The following is a 21,278-nucleotide window of genomic DNA, read 5'->3' on the forward strand; positions in this document are numbered from 1 at the left end:
ATCACATCGAACATTTTAACAAGCACATCGAAGATTTGTAATAAACACAAAAGTGAACAAACTAAGTTGGTCTTATTCGGGCAATGGGTGCAGCCATCTTTGACTTTGTTTATTTGCGTCTTAATTAAAGCGAATGGTATTCTGGGATTTGTCAATTTCAGCTTGTCAAACAGAAACAAACATGGCTGCCATCATAAAGAATTTGGTACTGTGTGTGTGTGTGTGTGTGTGTGTGTGTGTGGGGTGGGGGGGTGGGGGGTGGGGGGGGGGGGTACCTTCACCAGTACCCACCATCTTTTCCATCCAACTTCAAAAATCTCACTCCCACTGGACCAAACCTATCTTTATCATAACCATGTCCATCAATGCAAGGCTTGGGCTCCGAGCGCCTCACAACACCTTCTACCCCTTCCATTTCACCTCCAGAACTCAAACTGGTGTCCGGCTCGCTATGTTTGGATTTAACACCAATCTTCCTCGACAAACCCTCTCCCTTGTTATTACTAGCTTCAACAGATTCAAACCCATCCTCTGCATCCCTAAGTCTTTTGAACCTCCTCTCTGTTCCCCTCCCATCCTGCTCCCCAATTACCCAATTCCTGAAAATATTCAACTTTTCCAAGCTGAAATCTCTTTTTAGCCTCCTCGAGAGACACGCCAAGCCCTGTACTCCAATGTTGAAACGTTCTTTTCAACAGTCATTGGCACAAGACATTTGTTTTTCACCAGGATGCTCAATCACTGATAATCTGTTCATAATCAGGGACATGCCTGTCAAGGCTTTCAAATGTACATTTTTAAATGGTTTCCTTGGACCAGGAGGAAGCCGAAGATTGGGTGGACCATGGATATGTATTCAATGTGTTGTCTTATTTGGTTGTGGTGAGAATTTTGTGGCCTGGGTTAAAGTGTTGTATGCTGGGGCTTCATGTATGGTCAAGGTCGGGGGAGGGCTCAGTAGGCCAGTCTGGGTAGGGCAGGGCATTCGCCAGGGATGCCCTCTGTCGGGGCCGCTATACACTCTTGTTATTCTGTCCTTTCTGGGCCTGTTACTCAGGAGACTACCGGGAGTGTGTGAGCCAGGCATAGGGTTGGCGACAGTTATAGCAGTGTCAGCATATACTGATGATGTCTCAGTGTTGGTTAAGAATGAGCAAGAAATAGTTTGAGGGTGTACAAGGCAAGAGTGAGGCTCTGTTATGTGGGGCATGGAGGGACAGGGCACCTCTGCAGTTTCGAAGGGGGTTGCAGTGTGCTGTGAGGGTCTCAAGATGCTTGGGGTGTCTGGGCTCAGGGGGGTGGGTTAGGAAGAACTGGGAAGGAGTGGCACAAGCAGTGCTGTCAAGGTTGACGAAGTGGAGATGGCTCCTGTCCAAGTGTCATACAGAGGGAGGGTGCTGATCATCAACAACTTGGCAGCATCCTCCCTATGGCATAAATTGGCCGTTCTCAATGCCCCCGATGGTCTGCTTGCGGAGCTGCAGCGCAAGTTAGTGGATTTTTTTTAGTCGGGGCATCACTGGCTGAGGGCGGCGGTTCTGTACCTGGAGAGGGGACAAGGCCTGCTGGACCTGGAGAGCAGGGTGGAAGGGATCCGACTCAAAGCGGCAGAGAAGGTATTCTACCATACTGTGCTTTGTTGAGAAGGTACTCTACCAGCATGTGCTCTATTGAGGAGGGCTGGTGGTTTGGGGCTAGATCTGCAGCTTTTCCTAATGCGGCCGGAGAGACATAGCAGTGGTCTCTGATTTTTGTGCTGCAGTACTGAGGGCCTGGCAACTGCTGAGACCCACACGAGAGGGGTGGTATGGTGCCTGGGCCATGGGTGTGGGAGGAGCCCATGTTCCACGACCCACTTATCCCTTTGAGGTCTGGTCATTCAGCCACCCTGCACAGACGTATAATGGCAGCAAGCATCACGAGACTAGCAGACCTACGGCGGCCGGGAGGTGGAAAACTGCCCAAGAGTTGGCACAGCAGGTGGGACTGACGGGGGCATCAGATCCAGTGTTATTATTCAAATGCATGGTCTCTGCGTGTCTTAGGTTTGAGATAAAGATTTACAAAATGATCAACAGTGTGGAGATGTTTCCGAAGGCATGGGGGCTAAAGGGGGCTGTCTTTATAGCTGGAGAGGAGGGGCTGGATGTACTGTTGTAATGTGGTGCTGAAGGGTGTATTGTACTGTTGTGTACTGTGTAATGTGATTGTGTGGAGGTTATGGTGTTGCAAAATGCATTTTTTTTTGGGGGGGGGGGGGGGGGGGGGGGGCGTTTTTAGGATAATGAGGAGGGCTCATTACAGTAAGACCATTCAGTCAATCTCTCTCTTGGCATGAAACAGCTTTGTATCACACTAACAATTCCTTCCCCACCTTATCTCAATATTCCTGCACCAGACAGTATCTCACTCACTCACTCACTCACTCACTCACTCACTCACTCTGCAGTCTCTCACTCTGCAGTCTCTCACTCATGTGTTTGCTTCAAACAGTGATGATGGCATTTAGTTGCTGGGTGCCTCAGTCTCTGACAAAGCCGTGGTGAGACTGATATGAATATTCATCACCTTCACGCACCGATGTCCACAGACAATCAAGGGAGATGGGGTGAGTGGGTGATGGCGGATTCTGTTCATTATACACAGTCTCTTCACTGTCCTACCGCTGTTCTGTTTGCTCTGGAGAGGCACTTTGTTGGTATTTGGCAGTGGGGGCAGTGCCGTTTCCCCTTTGCTGAAATTCACATGAATTATGTGGCACATGAATTCTCTGTGATCTCTGATTATAAAGCATTTATTATTAGACAACACATTAATTTAACCTAAATAGTGTGTTTATCCTGACTCTATGGAAATAGAAAGCATCAGAAAATCTCTGGACAGGTCTAACACAGCTCTATCCCCCTTCTGTGCCACGCTCTCTAAAGTCTTGTTTCCCTTCTTTACCTCCTTCTATTCTCCTCTTAGTCCTTTTTTCTTCACTCATCCATCTCCCCATCTGGCCCAATCTCACTAACTCTCTGTTATCCACTTCTACATCATCCTGACCTTGTCCCTATCCTCCCTCTTTCTAAAACCCACTTGTGTCCTTCCTTACCCTTCCATTCATCTCTCTCCCTATCTCCTCCTCTACCCTTGGTCTGTCATCCCTCCTTCTGTGAGGTCTCCACTCCTCCTCCTGCTGCTCTACTCCTTACACTTCACCATGTCTTCAGGCGTTTTTAACACCCATACCCTTCACCACCTTGCCCCTCAGACAAGATGCCCCCAGGGTGTTCCAAAAACATGCCCTAAAGCGTGATGCCATCTAGGCCTGCACCCATACCATCCATCATCACCACCAATAATCGGCCAAAGGTGGGGGGCCCGCCAGTTGGCCCATAACCTCCTCCATACCCTTAGGCTTGATGTTACCCAGACCCAGGCAACACCTACCCAGCAAGATGACGATGCACAGCAGGATGGCGATCAGGGCCCCCGTGCTGAGGCCTGCCGAGGAGAGGAGGCCCCTCTCATCCTGGCACGTCTGCACCCTCCCGTTCCACTGACATGGGCACACCTGCAGGGTCAGAGTACTGGTGCCGCTCAGTGCCGGCTCCCCACCATCCCACACCACGATGGGCAGCTCATACAACTCCTGGACCAGTCGGCTGAACCGCCTCCGGCGCGCAATGATACTGGCCGTGTTGTCTGGAACGAGAGAGAGACAGAGAGAGAGCGATGAGAGAGAGAGAGAGAAAATACACTCATTAGGACAAATTAGAGGAGAGGACTCATTCAGGACGACTAGCTACTCAGGCCGCACTTCCCATTAGCGGGGATTCTGTCCAGAGCGCTCCATTCTAACCCACTTCCACAGATGGATTTTTAATGGAGACAGCGAGCAAATGCACTTTCCCTTTGAAATAGAAAATTCTTCTATTCCACAAGTCTACCGATATACACATACATACTTCTTGTCTCTTTCAAGCTGGTAAATGTCTCTTTCTCTGTGTCTGTTAACTCTGCTTGTTGTTTACTTTTTGTTCCTGTTATAGTTCATATCCGAGTCATTCCAAGAAACCACGAAATAAGCAGTTCACCTTGAACATCCATGAGGCCACTCTACTAATAAAGGTGAGACAGGAAGGAAAGAGAAATGAAAGAAAGATGGAAAAAGGGAAATAAAAGGAGATATTCCAGTGGAGGTTGTGAGAGGCACTGGCTCCTCTCTCTTCACTGTGAAAACACTTCCTCCACACAGACAGCACTGTAGTGTAAAGTAGTAGCTACCAAACTAGTGTTCCTAGACCTCCACCACCTCACACTCTAATCTCTACTCCATCTATGGAATAATTACAATGATTGACAGTCGGAATGACAACACGTACTTCAAGCTTTATTAACTCAGACTCGCCGTATCACATTATCAGCAAGACGGGAGGGGGCGGAAGAGAGAGAGAGAGAGAGAGAGAGAGAGAGAGAGAGAGAAATACAGAGTGAGAGCTGTAAGATAAAGAAAAGAAAGAGAGAGTGATGTTTGGTATTCACGATCATAGCTTGCATTTCTGAAGCCCAGATCCAAGATAATATAGACTACATGAGAGCCTCCTGGTGTGCAGGGACAAATAAAATGGTTCTATGTGGCACCCAAAAAACTTCCCCCAAAGGGAAAAATGACAGAATGTCTATTGGTTCTAATCTTTTAACAATCTGTATCATACAGTGGAGTAGGAGGAAATTCAGGCAGCTGGCAAAAGAGAATATGATATATTTTTTAATTGTTTATTGCAATATATGTGTTTTGCATGTACACTGATTGATTAATTAATCAATTAATTGATATTGTGTGACACAAAGATAAATAACATATCTAAAGTAATCAAATATGTTAGGTGGATTCATTGCACCTATTACTGAAAGGGTTGTTCCAGTTTAGATGCTTTAGGTAGTCTCATTAAATCATCCTTTTCACCCTGGTAGTCATTCTGAATGCAGATTTTGGGATTCACTCTGGTTGGATTCCAATGGGAATTAAACATCCTTTTGTCAACATAATGTCACTTGATGCTATTTTTGCTTTGGCTTACACTGGTCACAAGTGACCAAAACACATTGAAGGCTGGTCACCAGTGAAATCATAACGATCTGCCAGCATAACCAGCTAGACCAGGCCTGGGTAAAGGCTGGCCCGGGGGCCGTATGCGGCCCGCGACATGATTCATTACGGCCTGCGGAATCAAGTTTTGCAAATTAAAAGAACATATGTGGATTTCCCTCAACTGCAAGATAAAGAATGGTTGACTGATTTTGCCTTCACTGTAGACATCAATGGCCCTCAAGAATGAACTGAATTCCAAACTACAAGGGAAGGTTCTTTTTTCACATCAAATGTACAGCCTTGTCAAATCCTTCAATGGAAAATGTCTCCTCCTGACCCATCAAGTAGAAGCCAACAATCTCACCTACCTTCCGACACTACTAGTCTGTTCCCTATCAGATGATCAAGTATACATCGCTGCTGCGTGCTTTGAATGGTGAGTTTTCTCGTCCTTTTGAGGATTTCAAAGTGTTGGAAAATGACATGCTGTTGGTTTCCTCTCTTTTCACCTTCAATGTGGATAACGCTCCCACTGACCTGCAACTTGAGCTTATCGATCTTCAGTCTGATGCAGTGATTGGAAAACTATTCTAAACAATGTCACTTACGAGGTTCTATGCATCTCTCGACGAACAAAACTTTCTAATTATTAGGAGTTATGTTGTTTGTACGGTTTGGGTCAACATATGTATGTGAACAGACATTTTCAGTGATGAAATATAACAAGTCAAGGCACAGATCATCTCTTACTGACTCTCACCTCTCAGCCATCCTGTGCATAGCGATGTCAGAAACTATACCTGACTTTACTGCTCTAGTCAATATCCATCAGAGACTTCACTCCTCACACTGATTGAGTAGTTTAAATGTAATGTTGAGCTCTCTCTCTTTCTTGTGTTTTGTGCATACCCGTTAACAAGAGTTCTGTCCGTGGTGCTGAATGCACAATGTACTTTTCCCTCCTTGTAGTTCATTGAATATTTAATAATGAAAATACCTACCAAAAGGAAAACATGAATGTGGTCTATTTCTGTGCATGTTAAAACAGTAAATTAAGTAGTATATCTGGATGTGATTTACAGTAGATACATCTGTCAACACAGTCATACACATGATGTGTAATCCTGTAATATCATTCTGGCCCGCGATGGCAAAAAATATAATCTAATGTGGCCCTCCATGGAAAATAATTGACCAGGCCTGAGCTAGACCATGCTGTTCAGACCAGCTTGACCAGCTAGACCATACTGGTCTGCACCATAACCAGATAGATCATGCTGGTCAGACCAGCTTGGTTGTCTTACCAGAGGCGACTGTTCTATCCTACCGATACAGTGTATAACCTGCCAGCCGTATGTTATTCATGTCGTCGTGTTTCACAAGTCGTGGCTGAACAGTTTTTAATGTCCCTGTAATACAAACACAGTCGTGGCTGTATTACAGTTTGTAATGTCCCGTTGGTAGGATATACGTGCTTGTAGTTCGTCCACTTTATTATCCAGCGATTGTACATTGGCCAATAGTACGCTTGGTCTAGGCAGACTAGCCACTCGTCGCCGGATCCTCACAAGGCGCCCCGATCTCCTTCCGCGAAACCTCTGTCTCTTTCTGCTGCAAATGACAGGGATGAGGGCCTGTTCGGGTGTCTGGAGTAAATCCCTCTCGTCCGACTCATTAAAGAAAAAGGATTCGTCCAGTTCAAGGTGAGTAATCGCTGTTCTGATGTCCAGAAGCTCTTTTCGATCATAAGAGACGGTAGCAGCAACATTATGTGCAAAATAAATTACAAACAATGCGAAAAAACGATCAAAATAGCACGGTTGGTTAAGAGCCCATTAAACATCAGCCATCCCCACTGGCGTCATTTTGACTAAAGGCAATATTCCCGCGTTAGTGGAGACTGCATTCATGGTGATTGCTGCAGATGTCAGCTCAATAGGAAATGACCTTTCTTCAAAGATACAGATTGCGTAGAGCCCTAAGTATTTCAATGTCTAGCTGGCTCAGATAATATGTTATGCCATGCTACGTCACTGGATGTTTTGTAATGCATGTTATAACACATTTCATCAAATGCCTGCCTCATGCAAATAGATTCTTCTTTAATGTAGGCTTTTGATATAAATGTCTTAGTGTCTTACCCAAGTTAGCAAAGCAAGCACATTTTGAAGTTAAGAATTATCGTAAACACTGGATTCTTATAGTACTCTTTGGCACAAATACTCCAAAAGCTAAACCAGATGATCGTGTCTCAAATGTTAGATAGAAATAGAGCACCAACGGTAAATTGTTGTAAGGATGATACATAGGCTCATAAAAATTTCCAAATATCAATGGCTTGACAGCGTTGCTTTCTACCGAGCTGGTTAGCTTGGAATAACAAAAGGTCCTCTGTGTGAAAGGCCTTCACAAATCTCTTGATCTATTCAAATAACTGGGTTGTTTAGAAAACATAGCCTTCTAGATAATTAACAGTGAAGAAAAGCAAATGTCACCGCAATGATGTGGCACAGAAAACTCCGATCATAGAGGGATGTAATGTTGAGTAATTGGAAATCACCATTGGGAAAGGCAATGTCTGTTTATCTTTTTTTTTAATGTAGATAATGTAACAAAATGTGGGATACGCTGCACTACTTTACCAGCATTATTTGAGACGAGCCCCAGATTCTACAACTCACGATTGCATTGTGTGCATCAGCTGTTGTCTTACATACCTCTTTCCCATAGACATTGTTAATGAAACACTGCAACATAAATTACGCCATGGCTTTTTGATTTGAAATAATGAAATAATAACTACTCATTCTGAGAAGAACAGAGAATAGCACACAATAGAATTCAGCTTTTATAATAGCTTTAGAGATTCAGCAAAGATGGGGTTGCAAGCAGACATGAGAAATGGGCCTCTGAAGTATCCGTAATGCTTTCAGGGCTGTTTTAAAACGCAGAAACGGGCAGTCAGCTGAAACCAGAGACGACATAACACCCTTAACAATAGCAGCGTTCAGAACGTATCACTTAGCCAGTGTGTTTTCTTTAACCTAGCTTTTATGGCTAAAAGTGTAAAAGTGTTTGCAGCAGCAGTAACGCAATGATAGGGCATAGGATTTGTCCCGAATAGCACTCTATTCCTTCCCTAAATGGCACTCTATTCCTTATATAGTGCCCAATGGTCCCTGGTCAAAAGTAATGCACTCTAAAGTGAATAGGGTGCCATTTGGGATGCAAAATCCACAATGTTGTGTCTATGAGGACCATTTTGAACATAACAGGGAGACTGGGGGTGGAGAGAGGGATGAGGGAGGAGGTGTTGAGGGATGGGGGAGGAGGGGTTGTCTGTCTGAGGGTGTGTGTGAGGAATTTTCTTACATTTCACGACAACAGATGGGAAGTATTAGGCGCTGGCAGACAGACATCCACTCCCAACCTCTGTAGTAGTGCAAGAGCCTTCTGTAAAGAGGCAAGGGCAAGGACTCTACATGGGGGGGAAAAGGATTCTTAAAAGGGTTCTTCCTCAGCTATTAAGGTTCCTCTGAGAACTCTTGCCCGATAAAGAACCTTTGAGTTAATTGTGGGTTTCTTGACGTGGCATCTACGGTTATTCTGAACTCTGAAAGGTTCTTGAAATAAATGGAAGCCTGCAGACACTATATGTCCCTTTCATAGCACACAGCAAATTAGTCAGTGTTATCTAGTGTATATTTTTGTGTGACTTTTCTTGTGTTGACTAAAGAGTAGAATTAAAACTATAAAGAGTTCAATTAACACTCAGTGGTGTAACATACCCTGTGTTGGTGTTAACAACCAGCATTGAACCAAAGCCATGCACATCATGGTTATATTTCCCAGCGTGCTCTATTGCAGGTAGATTTTTTTGAATGGTTTGTTTCAATATCTGTGTTTTTGCATGTACATTGATTGGTTCATTAATATTGTTTTACTCAAATATAAATAACATACATTTTTCTAAACTATTCCAATATGTTACTTGAATTTATTGCACCCGTTACCAAATTAGTTGTTCCAGTTTACATTTTAATATAGTCTCATATGTAAGTCTTTCTGAAATATTTATGAATGCAGTTTGCAGGTGAATATTTCCAAATGTTGGATATCCCCACTCAGGCTAGATTCTATAAGGAGTTAAACATCACTTTTCGATCAAGCAAAATGTGACTGATGTGGCATGTACTGAGTTTGAGGCCACTATATTAGCATAAAACTAGGACATCAAAAGAAGGCCTTACGAAATATGTATTGTCTTAAAATATACATTTGAATGATATTCACTTAGGAACTGACTCAGTGAAAACCACAGGAAAGGAATGAATGCAACAACAATGTCTCTGTCACTAGAAAATACAGGCATGGCTGGTACTGGAAACTCACATGCAAATAACCCTGGAAAATATGCAACTAAACCCTACAGCAGGGCTATTCAATTCTGATTCTGGAGAGTTGAAACATTCCTTGTCTGGGATTTTTCTATGGTTCTTCAAAGAATCATCACATTTATGGTTATTCAGAGACCCTAAAATGGTTCCCATATGGCATCGCTCTCAAGAACCTTATTCGGTTCCAACTTGCACCTTTATTTCTAAGAGTGTATCAAATACAGTACAGAGTCAACAGTACGTGCAGGGTGGGTTCTATGACTCACACTCTGACTAGCTGCTAACACTGTGAGTACAGTACAGACTGAAAATAACCTTGGTAATACATTGTGACATGAGACCCTTTTGAAACCTGAAAAAAAAAATATCTTAATTCAAATAATATAAAATGTTTTTTGCCACATGCTTTGTAAACTGTAGGTGTAAACAAACAGTGAAATGCTTACTTTAGGCTATTTTTCCAGCAATGCAGTTAAAGATAATAATAAAAAAAAATGAAATAGTGGCATTTCAGTACGACTAAACAAGAAACATGCTTTGTTAATGGATACAGAGAAGTAAAAGGGTAAAATGGCCACGTGAAGAGACAGAGAGTGGGAGTCTGTATTGCAGACGAATGGGAATAGGAACTATTGATGAGTTTTTGAGGAAGGAACTCACACTAACAGAAAGTGAATCCAAGACAGTACTCCTAATTACGGTGGAACCGTTCATCAAGGGTTATAGGAAGAACCCTTCAACGATAACAGGGTTATCGGTAGAACTCTTCATAGAGTGATCAGGTAATCAAATGGCTACCAGGACTCTTTGCATTGTCCCGCCACCCCAACCCATCTTTAACGCTGCTGCTACTCTCTGTTTATCATAAATGGATTGTCACTTTAACTATACATTCATGTAAATACTACCTCAATTAGCCCGACTAACCGGTGCCCCCGCACATTGGCTACCTGAACAATCTGCATTGTGTCCCGCCACCCATCACCAGCCAACCCCCCTTTTACGCTACTGCTACTCTCTGTTTATCATATATGCATAGTCACTTTAACCATACCTACATGTACATACTAACTCAATTAGCCCGACTAACCGGTGCATGTACAGTTCCTTTGCAAAGGGACTCACCCCCTTGGTGTTTTTCCTATTTTGTTGCATACAATTTGTAATTTAAATAGATTTTTATTTGGACATCATGTTGGACATACACAAAATATTCCAAATTGGTGAAGTGAAATTTAAAAAAAAGAGAAAAAAAAAGAGTTATTTAAAAAAATTCACAAATTACCTTCAGAAATCACATAATTAATTAAATAAAGTCCACTTAGATTATGTGCAATCTACACCTGTCCTGAAAGGCCCCAGAGTCTGCAACGCCACTATGCAAGGTCAGGGACAAAGTTGTGGAGAAGTACAAATCAGGGTTGGGTTATAAAAAAATATCCGAAACTTTGAACAGCCCACAGAGCACCATTAAATACATTATAAAAAAATGGAAAGAATATGGCACCACAAAAAACCTGCCAAGAGAGGGCCGCCCACCAAAACTCACGGACCAGGGAAGGAGGGCATTAATCAGAGAGGCAACAAAGAGACGAAAGATAACCCTGAAGGAGCTGCAATGCTTTACATCAGAGATTGGAGTATCTCTCCATAGGACCACTTTAAGCCGTGCACTCCACAGACCTGGGCTTTACGGAAGAGTGGCCATAAAAAACCCATTGCAGGCTAGGCAGAATACTGCCCCCTTTGGAGGAATTGCGTGCCCATAGTAAACTGAAAAAAAATCTGTCCAAAATTGCTAATATATGCATATAATAATTATTATTGGATAGAAAACACTATAAAGCTTCTAAAAACCGTTGGAATTATGTCTGTAAGTATAGCAGAACTCACAGGGCAGGCATTATTCCAAACTAGTTAGGGATCATGAAAGTTGGGGCAACTTTGACGTGATCGCCCCCACCCTTCCCAACCAGCTATGGATCTGGGGACACTTTCTATGTCTTCCACTAGATGTCCTCATTCAGTAGAGCGTTTAATCGTTCAAGTCCCGCGAGTTTTGGCCCTTTGGGAGTGAATTGAGTGCGTGTCATGAGAAAATACCTGTGCGTTAGGGCGCGAATTGGTCCCATTCATTCCTTTGTTCCAGCACTCCGGAGGAGAATTAACAATGACCGGTTGAATTGAAAATACGTTTAGAACATCCTACAGCTTGATTCTGCACTTAGTTTGACCTGTTTAGTCGACATATAATATGTAATTTTGAAGTTTTGATGTGCAACTTTTCGGGACCAGAGGACATTTTGGGTGCTTTTCAGCTGATATTGTTAGCAGATGCTAATACAGAGACACAAGACTTGAAACCAAACGATGTCTTGGGTAAGTATGAACCCTTCCAGTACATTCTGAACGAAGACCATCAAAGGTAAGGGAATATTTATGCTGAAATTGTGTGTTTCTGTTGACTCCAACATAGTGGAGAAATATTGCTTATGTCTGAGCGCCGTCTCAGAATATTGAATAGTGAGCGATTTCTGTAACGTTAAAAAGAAATGTAACAAAGCGATTGCATTAAGAAGCAGTGTATCTTTCTAACTATATGTAGAACATGTATATTTAGTCAAAGTTTATGATGTCTATTTACGTTATCTTGCGGCGATATCTATATTTTCTGCGGACATTTTTCAGTATTTTCTGAACATGAACTCAATGTAAATGGACATTTATGGATATAAATGGCATATTATTGAAAAAAAAAATGTACTGTGTAACATGTCCTATTACTGTCATCTGATGAAGATTTTCAAAAGGTTAGTGAATGATTTATTTTTTAATCCTGCTTTTATAATTTTATATTTTCTGGGACAAAATGGCTGCCTCTTGTCTTCGTTTCGGTGGTGGTCTAATATAAATATGTGGTGTGTTTTCACCGTAAAACATTTAAAAAATCTGACATGCTGGGTAGATGAACAAGGTGTTTATCTTTCATTTGAGGTATTGGACTTGTTATTGTGTGGAGGTTAAATATTTCTAAGAATATTTTTGCATTCCATGCGCCACGTTCCAGCTGAACGTGGGAGGGGTCGTTCCCAAAAGGGAACCCTTACCCGTCAACAGGTTAAAAGAAAAAATAAGCAAACACGTTTGGTGTAGACTTCCGGCGCCGACAGAGATGGCCGCCTCGCTTCGCGTTCCTAGGAAACTATGCAGTGTTTTGTTTTTTTACGTGTTATTTCTTACATTAGTACACCAGGTCATCTTAGGTTTCATTATATACAGTCCAGAAGAACTACTGAATATAAGATCAGCGTCAACTCACCACCAGTACGACCAAGAATATGTTTTTCGCGACGCGGATCCTGTGTTCTGCCTTTCACCCAGGACAACGGAAGGGATCCCATGCAGCGACCCAAAAAAAACGACTCCGAAAAAGAGGGAAACGAGGCGGTCTTCTGGTCAGACTCCGGAGACGGGCACATCGTGTGACCTAGTCAAAGCCTAGACCTCCATCCAATTGGGAATATGTGGTACTTAAAATTTTTATAAGAGTGTATTAGGATAATTTAATCAAATCAAGCCACAATCGACAAAGGTAAGATATAGGCACATTTGATCAACCCTGAGAAGGAAATTCTTCAGAGATAGGTACACACAAGTCACAGACTATCTAAAATTGGAAGAAAACATGATGTCAAGTTGGACAGACAATTCAAGGGCAAACCCAGTTGAATGCATACTATTTTGCATCATTTTTAGTTTCACACATAAACACATTTCGACCACTGTTTTCAATTATGTGCAACTGCAGCCTGCAATTTGGAGCATTCCTGCACGTGAGCATTCCCTCAAGCCTCCCATTGATTTCTACATGAATGCCCCCCCCCCCCACGAACATCCCATTGGTTTCTACACGAATAAGAATATGTACATATAAATATATGGATGAGCAATGGCCGTGCGGCATAGGCAAGATGCAGTAGATGGTATACAATACAGTATATTCAAATGAGATGAGTAATTTAGGATATGTAGACATCATTAAAGTTGTGTTGTTTAAAGTGATTAGTGATACCTAAATTAAATCTATTTTTTTTGTATTAAAGTGGCCAGAGATTTGAGTCTGTAAGTTGACAGCAGACACTCTATGTTAGTGATGGCTGTTTAACAGTCTGATGGCCTTGAGATTGAAAAATATCTTCTGTCTCTCACCTTCTGGATAATAGCGGGGTGAACAGGCAGTGGCTCCTTGATGATAATTTTGGCCTGTGACATCGGGTGGTGTAGGTGTCCTGGAGGGCAGGTAGTTTGCCCCCTGTGATGCGTGTGTGAGGACCGGACTACCATCTGGAGAGCCTTGCGGTTGTGGGTGGAGCAGTTGCCGTTCCAGGCGGTGATACAACCCAACAGGATGCTCTCGATTGTGCATCTGTAAAAGTTTGTGAGTGATTTAGCCAAATGTCTTCAGCCTCCTGAGGTTGAAGAGGTGCTGTTAATCCTTCTTCACCACTCTCTCTGTGTGGGTGGAACATTTCAGTTTGTCCGTGATTTGTACTTCGAGGAACTTAAAACTTTCCAACTTCTCCACTACTGTCCTGTCGATGTGGATGGGGGGATGCCCCCTCTGCTGTTCCCCGAAGTCCACGATCATCTCCTTTGTTTCGTTGACGTTGAGTGAGTGGTTCTTTTCCTGACACCACACTCTGAGGGCCCTCACTTCCTCCCTATAGGCAGTCTCGTCATTGTTGGTAATCAAGCCCACTATAGTGTCGTCTGTAAACTTGATGATTGAGTTGGAGGTGTGCTTGGCCATGCAGTCATGGGTGAACAGGGAGTACAGGAGAGGGCTGAGAATGCAACCTTGTGGGGCCCCAGTGTTGAGGATCAGCAGGATGGAGATGTTGTTTCCTACTCTCACCACCTGGGGGCGGACCATCAGAAAGTCCAGGACCCGGTTGCACAGGGCGGGGTCGAGACCCAAGGCCTCCAGCTTAATGACGGGTTTGGAGGGTACTATGGTGTTAAATGCAGAGCTGTAGTCAATGAACAGCATTCTTACATAGGTATTCCTCTTGTCCAGATGGGATAGGGCAGTGTGCAGTGTGATGGCAATTGCGTGGTCTGTGGACCTATTGGGGCGGTAAACAAATTGGTGTGGGTCTAGTGTATCAGGTAGGATGGAGAGGGTATGATTCTTGACTAGTCTCTCAAAGCACCTCATGATGACAGAAGTGAGTGCTACGGGGCAATAGTCATTTAGTTCAGTTACCTTCGATTTTTTGGGAACAGGAACAATGGTGACTATCTAAAAGCATATGGGCACAGCAGACTGGGATAGGGATTGATTGAATATTTCCGTGAACACACCAGCCAACTGGTCTGCGCATGCTCTGAGGACGCGGCTAGGAATGCCGTCTGGGCCGGCAGCCAAGCGAGGGTTAACACTTTTAAACATTTTACTCACGTTGGCCACGGTGAAGGAGAACCCACAGGCTTTGGTTGCGGGCTGTGTCAGTGACACTGTATTGTCCTCAAAACGAGCAAAGTTGTTTAATTTGTCTGGGAGCAACACGTCGATGTCTGGCTACGGAGCTGGTTTTCTTTTTGTAATCCGTGATTGACTGTAGACCCTGCCACATACGTCTAGTGTTTGAGCCGTTGAATTGCGAATCTACTTTGTCTCTATACTGATGCTTTGCTTGTTTGACAGAGGGAATAGCTACACTACACTGTTTGTATTCTGTCATGTTTCCAGTCACCTTGCCATGATTAAAAGCGGTGGTTGGTGCTTTCAGTTTTGCACGAATGCTGCCATCAATCCATGGTTTCTGGTTAGGGAAGGTTTTAATAGTCACCGTGGGTACAACATCACCGATGCACTTGCTAATAAACTTACTCACAGGGTCAGCTAATACGTCAATGTTATCGTCTGAGGCTACCCAGAACACATTCCTGTCCACGTGATCGAAGAAATCTTGAAGCGTGGAATCCGATTTGTCAGACCAGTGCTGGATAGACCTGAGCATGGACGTTTCATGTTTTAGTTTCTGTCTATAGGCTGGGAGCAAAAAAATTTAGTCATGGTCAGATTTGCCAAAGGGGGGGAGGGCTTTGTATGCATCAAGGAAGTTAGAGTAGCAATGGTCCAGAATGCTACCAGCATTCTCGTGTCGCGCCTTCGATATGCTGATAGAATTTAGGAAGCCATGTTCTCAGATTAGCTTTGTTAAAATCCCCAGCTACAATAAATGCAATCTCAGGATATATGGTTTCCAGTTTACATAGAGTCCAGTGAAGTTATTTCAGAGCCGTCGAGGTATCTACTTGGGGGTGGATATACACGGCTGTGACTATAATCGAAGAGAACTCTCTTGGTAGATAATGCTTTCGGCATTTGAGTGTAAGGAATTCTAGGTTAGGTGAACAAAAGGGCTTGAGTTCCTAGTGTTAGCAAACTGTCTATCTTACAAGTTAGGAACACAATGTGCTAGCTAGAGCTAGCAGACGGTGTTGCTCCCTCCTGCTGTGTACCAGCCTAGCTAAGCTAGCACACAGAGTCCTTTGCTACCGCCTGACGAACACCTGCCCACGCCGTCGGGAAACAGTTCACGACAGGCGGGGACGAAGGACACTAACTGTGTACAGCTAGCTAGCAACAGTTGTTGACACCACCCCCTTCTTCTGTGGTGTTTATCGGCGGCTGGCATCCAACTTTATTATGCATTAACGCCACCTTCTGTACTGGAGCGCCCCACCTTCTGCTTGTCCTAGCTTAAAAATTGACCAATAGAAAATGATTAGGGGTTCCTGCAGATGCAGGAATGCCCACATAAAGGAACTCCCTGAATTGCAGGCTGTAATTGCACCCTTGTCACTTTTTTTACCTCAACATTAAACACTCCAGACCAGTCAGTACTTTTGGTTGTTGACCTAACTACCTCCATGGAAGGTATAGGTTGAGAGGAAGTGAGGAGGGTCTGCAAGTGCCACTTGGATAAACACGGTAAATCCAGTGTCTGGGCTGGGTTCATAAAGGGAAGGTGGACAGAGTAGGCGGATGGTACAGAGCTATGGTAAGGTTTGCATCCTAAATGGCACCCTATTCCCTTTATGGTGAACTATTTTGACCCAGGCCCATAGGGCTTTGGTTAACAACTATATAGTAGAATAGGGTGCCATCTGGGACACATTCATCGTCTCTGGTCTGTATTGGTGGTGTGGACCTAAGGTACTATAAAGGCTCAACAGCCTTATCTCCTATTATCGCATTGATTTTCTTTTGCTTCTTTCCCCTTCCTCTTTCTTCCTCAGGGATCCATCCAGAGATCTGTGAACTCTCATCTCCCAGGGCTACCTACCTATGGGGTCTATCGTCCGCAGAAGAGAGTGTAAAAGCCTCATGATTGCAACACAGAAACCAACCTGTGGGTCTTAGAGCTAAGATAAGTAGCCTATCTATCCCCCTGACACTCACCCCTGACTGCCAGTTGCCATGGTAACTATTCACTGCTCACTCGGCCTCTGCCTTGGTACACAATACAATAAGGCAAGTGGTAGAGCAGTACCATGAGAGAGGCACGGACTAAAGCAATGAGAGAGAGAGGCACGGACTAAAGCAAGTAATCTGTCTGACAACAACAACAGTCCCAAGCATTCTATTCCAATCCTTTTATGTACTCTAATGTTTTGAGGAAATCACATAATATGAGCCCTCATTGAAATTTCATTCCCTGAAATGTCAACAGTGCCTAACTGTGATGTGTTTGACAATCAAGCTATGTATATTTACAAGTAGCAGGTATCTAAAGATATCTGGTATTGAGTGGTTGAATGTGAAACCTTGGGTGTAGGTTTAGCCAAAGGGCATAGCTAGAGAAAACTCATAAGAAATGCACACAGACTATATTGAACGCAATAAATACCTTCATTGTCCTTGAGGGTGAAGTTGGGGTTGACAGGGATTCCGCTCAGCAAAGAGAAGGAGAATCGCTGGCCGTTTGCAAAGTCATCCTTATCCACTGCAGCGATAGTCTGAATCACCTGTTGTTTATCAGGAAAGAACAACATCAATAACTAACTAATAATGAGTCATGACCTGTCTTCATATTAAAAACAGTGCAAACCAAAATGTATGCACATTTTATGGTCGGCTGGATTTGAACGTTTGTTCCATAATGTTGCTTGATCAGTGGTTAAGCTGGCCAAAAGTAGGCTACATGAAAAGTGAAATACTGTTAATATAACTGTGTTGGTGTGGGTTTTCAGTGAGTTTATGTAAATCACAAAAGCAGTAAAGTGCAGTAACTTCTCAGTAACAAAAGAGTGATCAAATTAAGATCCTACATCTGTACGTTCATGCTTAACTAACAAGTGAACATCCAGAAGTCAGTCCTCGATACGCAATATAATGTGAACCACAGTTTAAAACATTTGCAGCGGATTTATAATTCATAATTTTGTTTAGTTATTCTGATCACATGCATCAGACATATCAATCTGACCTATGCATCATGCATAATCATCTACTTAACAAATACCTGTACTATGTCTGAAATGACACATTTTGCATAACATTTGACCAGAGTGAATAGAGATCTGGTCAAAAGTAGTGTACTATATAGGGTACAGGGTGCCATTTCAGATGCCACCCCTGTCTTATCAAAACACTTCTCGTTGGCAACCATCTGTTGTCCTCACGTACATTCCTTTATGTGATGGAAGCTGAATTGTTGAGGGCCTACAAATTCTTGAACGTCCTGCTCCAGCCTCGCAGACAGTAGGAGTTATCATCAAAGGCCTGACGAGTGATCTCATAAATGACCCTTCTGCACGGTTGTCTGCTTGTTACCCTTAATTGGTAAGAGACTGAGAACCAGCCCAAGGAGAGGCACCCCAGGAGAAGGCTGACCCGACAGACCCCGCCACTGTGGGTAATGTTTTGATGTATACAAATGTTTTGAGGTGCACAAAACTGCTACCGCTTTTACTGCCAACCTATTTAACTTTCCGACATGTAAGGCATTCAGAAACTTACATTGGAATTAGAGGACAAGGGCTCCTCAGCTGCTTAAGGGCACTAATTTAAGGGCAATCAGCAGTTGCTACATCCATTTTTAGGACTAAAATTAATTAATGATACGTACCCATTGATTCTTGAAGAATGTATAAATACCTCATGAGCTTAGTTCAACTGTCGTACCCCATCAGCATGTTTGTAAACAAAGTAAATGGAAACAAACACTATATAGCCTCAAAACTATACTTTGGATATCAAGGATGGTCAGTCCTTGCATCCATAGCTCTGTCTATGAATTTGAGTGTAGTTGGGTTGTTCCACAAAAAGAGTGCATTTTGTGTCCCTTTCATATTTTAAGTAGAAATTGAGCACCAATATAGAATTTGTAAAAGCCTAGTATGTATAGAAATGAAAGTGCCCTTTAATATAGACCACATGGAGAATTCAATAAATCGGATTTGTATATGGATAATGACTAGCTAGTGCCAAAATTCAGCATTTTGAAATGTCCATCGTTGCCCCTCCCTGTTGTGACTTTTAGGAAGATTTAACCCACTCAACCACAAAATGTCTCCATGTTTTCCCCATTATTGTAAAGTCCTACACTGTAAACATTTTCCCGTGAAATGTGTTTTGTGATTCCTTTACGTCTGTCCATAATTTTAAGTGTCCCAAACTCTCCTTCTGATTCCCATGCAAAATAGCTTTTTTTTATGCAACTGTTTGATTATTGTATTAGCGTCAATATAGACAAAACGTTGGCTGTATAATTTAGCTAGCTAGCCAAGATTTAGTTGACAGCACTGTTTATCAAGCTAGACAGTTCATCTTGGAGAATTTCAGTTACAACTTTACAGGGTGTAGTCAGGGTACTTGTCATGAAATATGTATACTGTCTATCAGATGATTTTGATATACTGGACCATGACTATCGATAATGTCAATAAGATTGTATAACTTTTCCGTTTGGCATGTCTCTTGATGTAATGACTGCTCCAGAGTTTTGGACAACTCTTCCCTAGCTAGCCAGTTACTAGCTAACACCAGACACAAATGAAGCAGAAATCTATAAGTATATTTGCCTTGAATGAATAGAGTAAACCTCTCACTATATTTTAGCACTAGTAGACTAGCTACCTAGCTATGTAAACCACACTCCTCTGCGAACATGCCTGCTGCAATGTTTGTTACAAGGCGGTACTTATTTAAATTAGGTAGAAGAATAAGACGATACCATTGGTGCATTGACATAAGGCTTTTTGTGATTTCACAAAAATACCTTAATAATCTTGCCTCTATCCCGCCTCCTGAATCCAAATGTTTGATATGGGAGAGAAGACCAGTAACTTTATGATCAAACTTTATCAATGTAAGAAGCAACAATAATTTTTCATATTTGGCAGTTCTACTTACATTTTTATCCTAATTGTATCCAATGATTTTGACTGATCGGGACCTTTAAGGTCAACTCTGTTACATGAACGGAACTCTCGTTTTAAAATGGTGAAACTAAATATGAAATATTAACACTTTATTTGGATAGTCTACAGACTATCAGCAACATTTCAACTAACTATCTACTAACCATAACCCTAGCCCTAACTCTAACCTTAACCCTAGCCATAACCAATACATATTGAACATCTAGTAGTCAAATCATAGTGTAAAAGCAGTTGAACTGGTTCTACTCCTTTGACCAATTTCTGGTGTTTTGTGTTGGAAAACTGAGCAGGTCAAGCATAACACGTCAACCCTCTTATTTTTACAGCTTGCATTCAATTGCCCCTCCCTGTTGCACACAACAAGCTTTCATTCCCCGTCACAAGGGGATTTATGGCTGATTTAAGATGTTATGGACAACCCCGTTACTTTATTTGGCACTTAATAGGCAATTACTATAGTCTTTTTTATTTAACAACTTGAGATGGGACATTTTTTTTTTATGAAGTTGAATATCTGCCCTTTATGACAAAATGTTAAAATTATGTGAAATATACTTAAAAACACTGAATGGTAAAATTCAGTTACATTTCTCCAGCCCCATCCCTCGACTTTTTACAGAAAATGATTTGTTATTGAATACGGTTACATGCACACAATAATGCGATTATTCTGGATCGATATAATAAAGAAGTCTGATTGAAATGTTTACATGCTTTGCAAGAAGAACAATTTCCCTAATAATTTTGTTTACATGGACACATCTGAAGTCAGGCTACCTGATGGCACACTGATAAATGTAGAAAATGTCAAAATCTAAATAAACAATCTACCACATCTACAATGTTATTTTTGGGAAGTATATTTGATTCTGAGTTCTGACCAATAAAGTTTGTATGTGAAAACTATTCCTAAGACGCATACTTTCAATTGTTCTGAACTCACTTCACTCGCGTTAACGAGGGAGGCTTGCGCTACTGGCGCTGGCACATATGCAGATCAAATACACAGCTGGAATGCCGATTAAGGTGTTTACATGTCCTAATAATTTGAAAGATTTCTCAGAAAAACAGATGTTTAATCAGCGTATGCTTCCCCCGATTTTGAATTTATGCCAATTAAGATTAACAGGTGTTTACATGACTGTTGCATAATCTGCCTACTGCCATAATCTGTTTAATATTGAGATTTTACTGTGCATGTACAGTAAACATACTCATTGTTTCTACTACTGATTACTGCTTTAAGTGTATTTTTTTAAATCTGCTGCTACTTAAATATGGACCACTTAAACAGTGTGAACCACACCTATCCACCTTGACAAGGTTTTGCCAATTTGGCAGTTCAT

At 42.3% G+C, this 21,278-nt stretch overlaps 1 protein-coding gene across 2 annotated transcripts in view; it reads right to left on the bottom strand.

The window, feature by feature from the left end:
- LOC110535563 (cadherin-18) overlaps positions 1-21,278 on the bottom strand; it is a 504,366-nt gene that overhangs the window by 6,448 nt on the left and 476,640 nt on the right. For both annotated transcript variants that reach the window (XM_090189869.1, XM_021620628.3), the window contains 2 exons: positions 17,397-17,514; positions 3,436-3,690 (listed from right to left, as the gene is read on the bottom strand). In XM_090189869.1, coding sequence (XP_090045995.1) covers positions 3,436-3,690; positions 17,397-17,514 — 373 coding nt within the window. The remainder of the gene's footprint in view (positions 1-3,435; positions 3,691-17,396; positions 17,515-21,278) is intronic.

This window comes from Oncorhynchus mykiss, chromosome 11, assembly GCF_057628025.1.
Source record: "Oncorhynchus mykiss isolate SJ-2025 chromosome 11, ASM5762802v1, whole genome shotgun sequence".
Classification (NCBI taxonomy): Eukaryota; Metazoa; Chordata; class Actinopteri; order Salmoniformes; family Salmonidae; genus Oncorhynchus; species Oncorhynchus mykiss.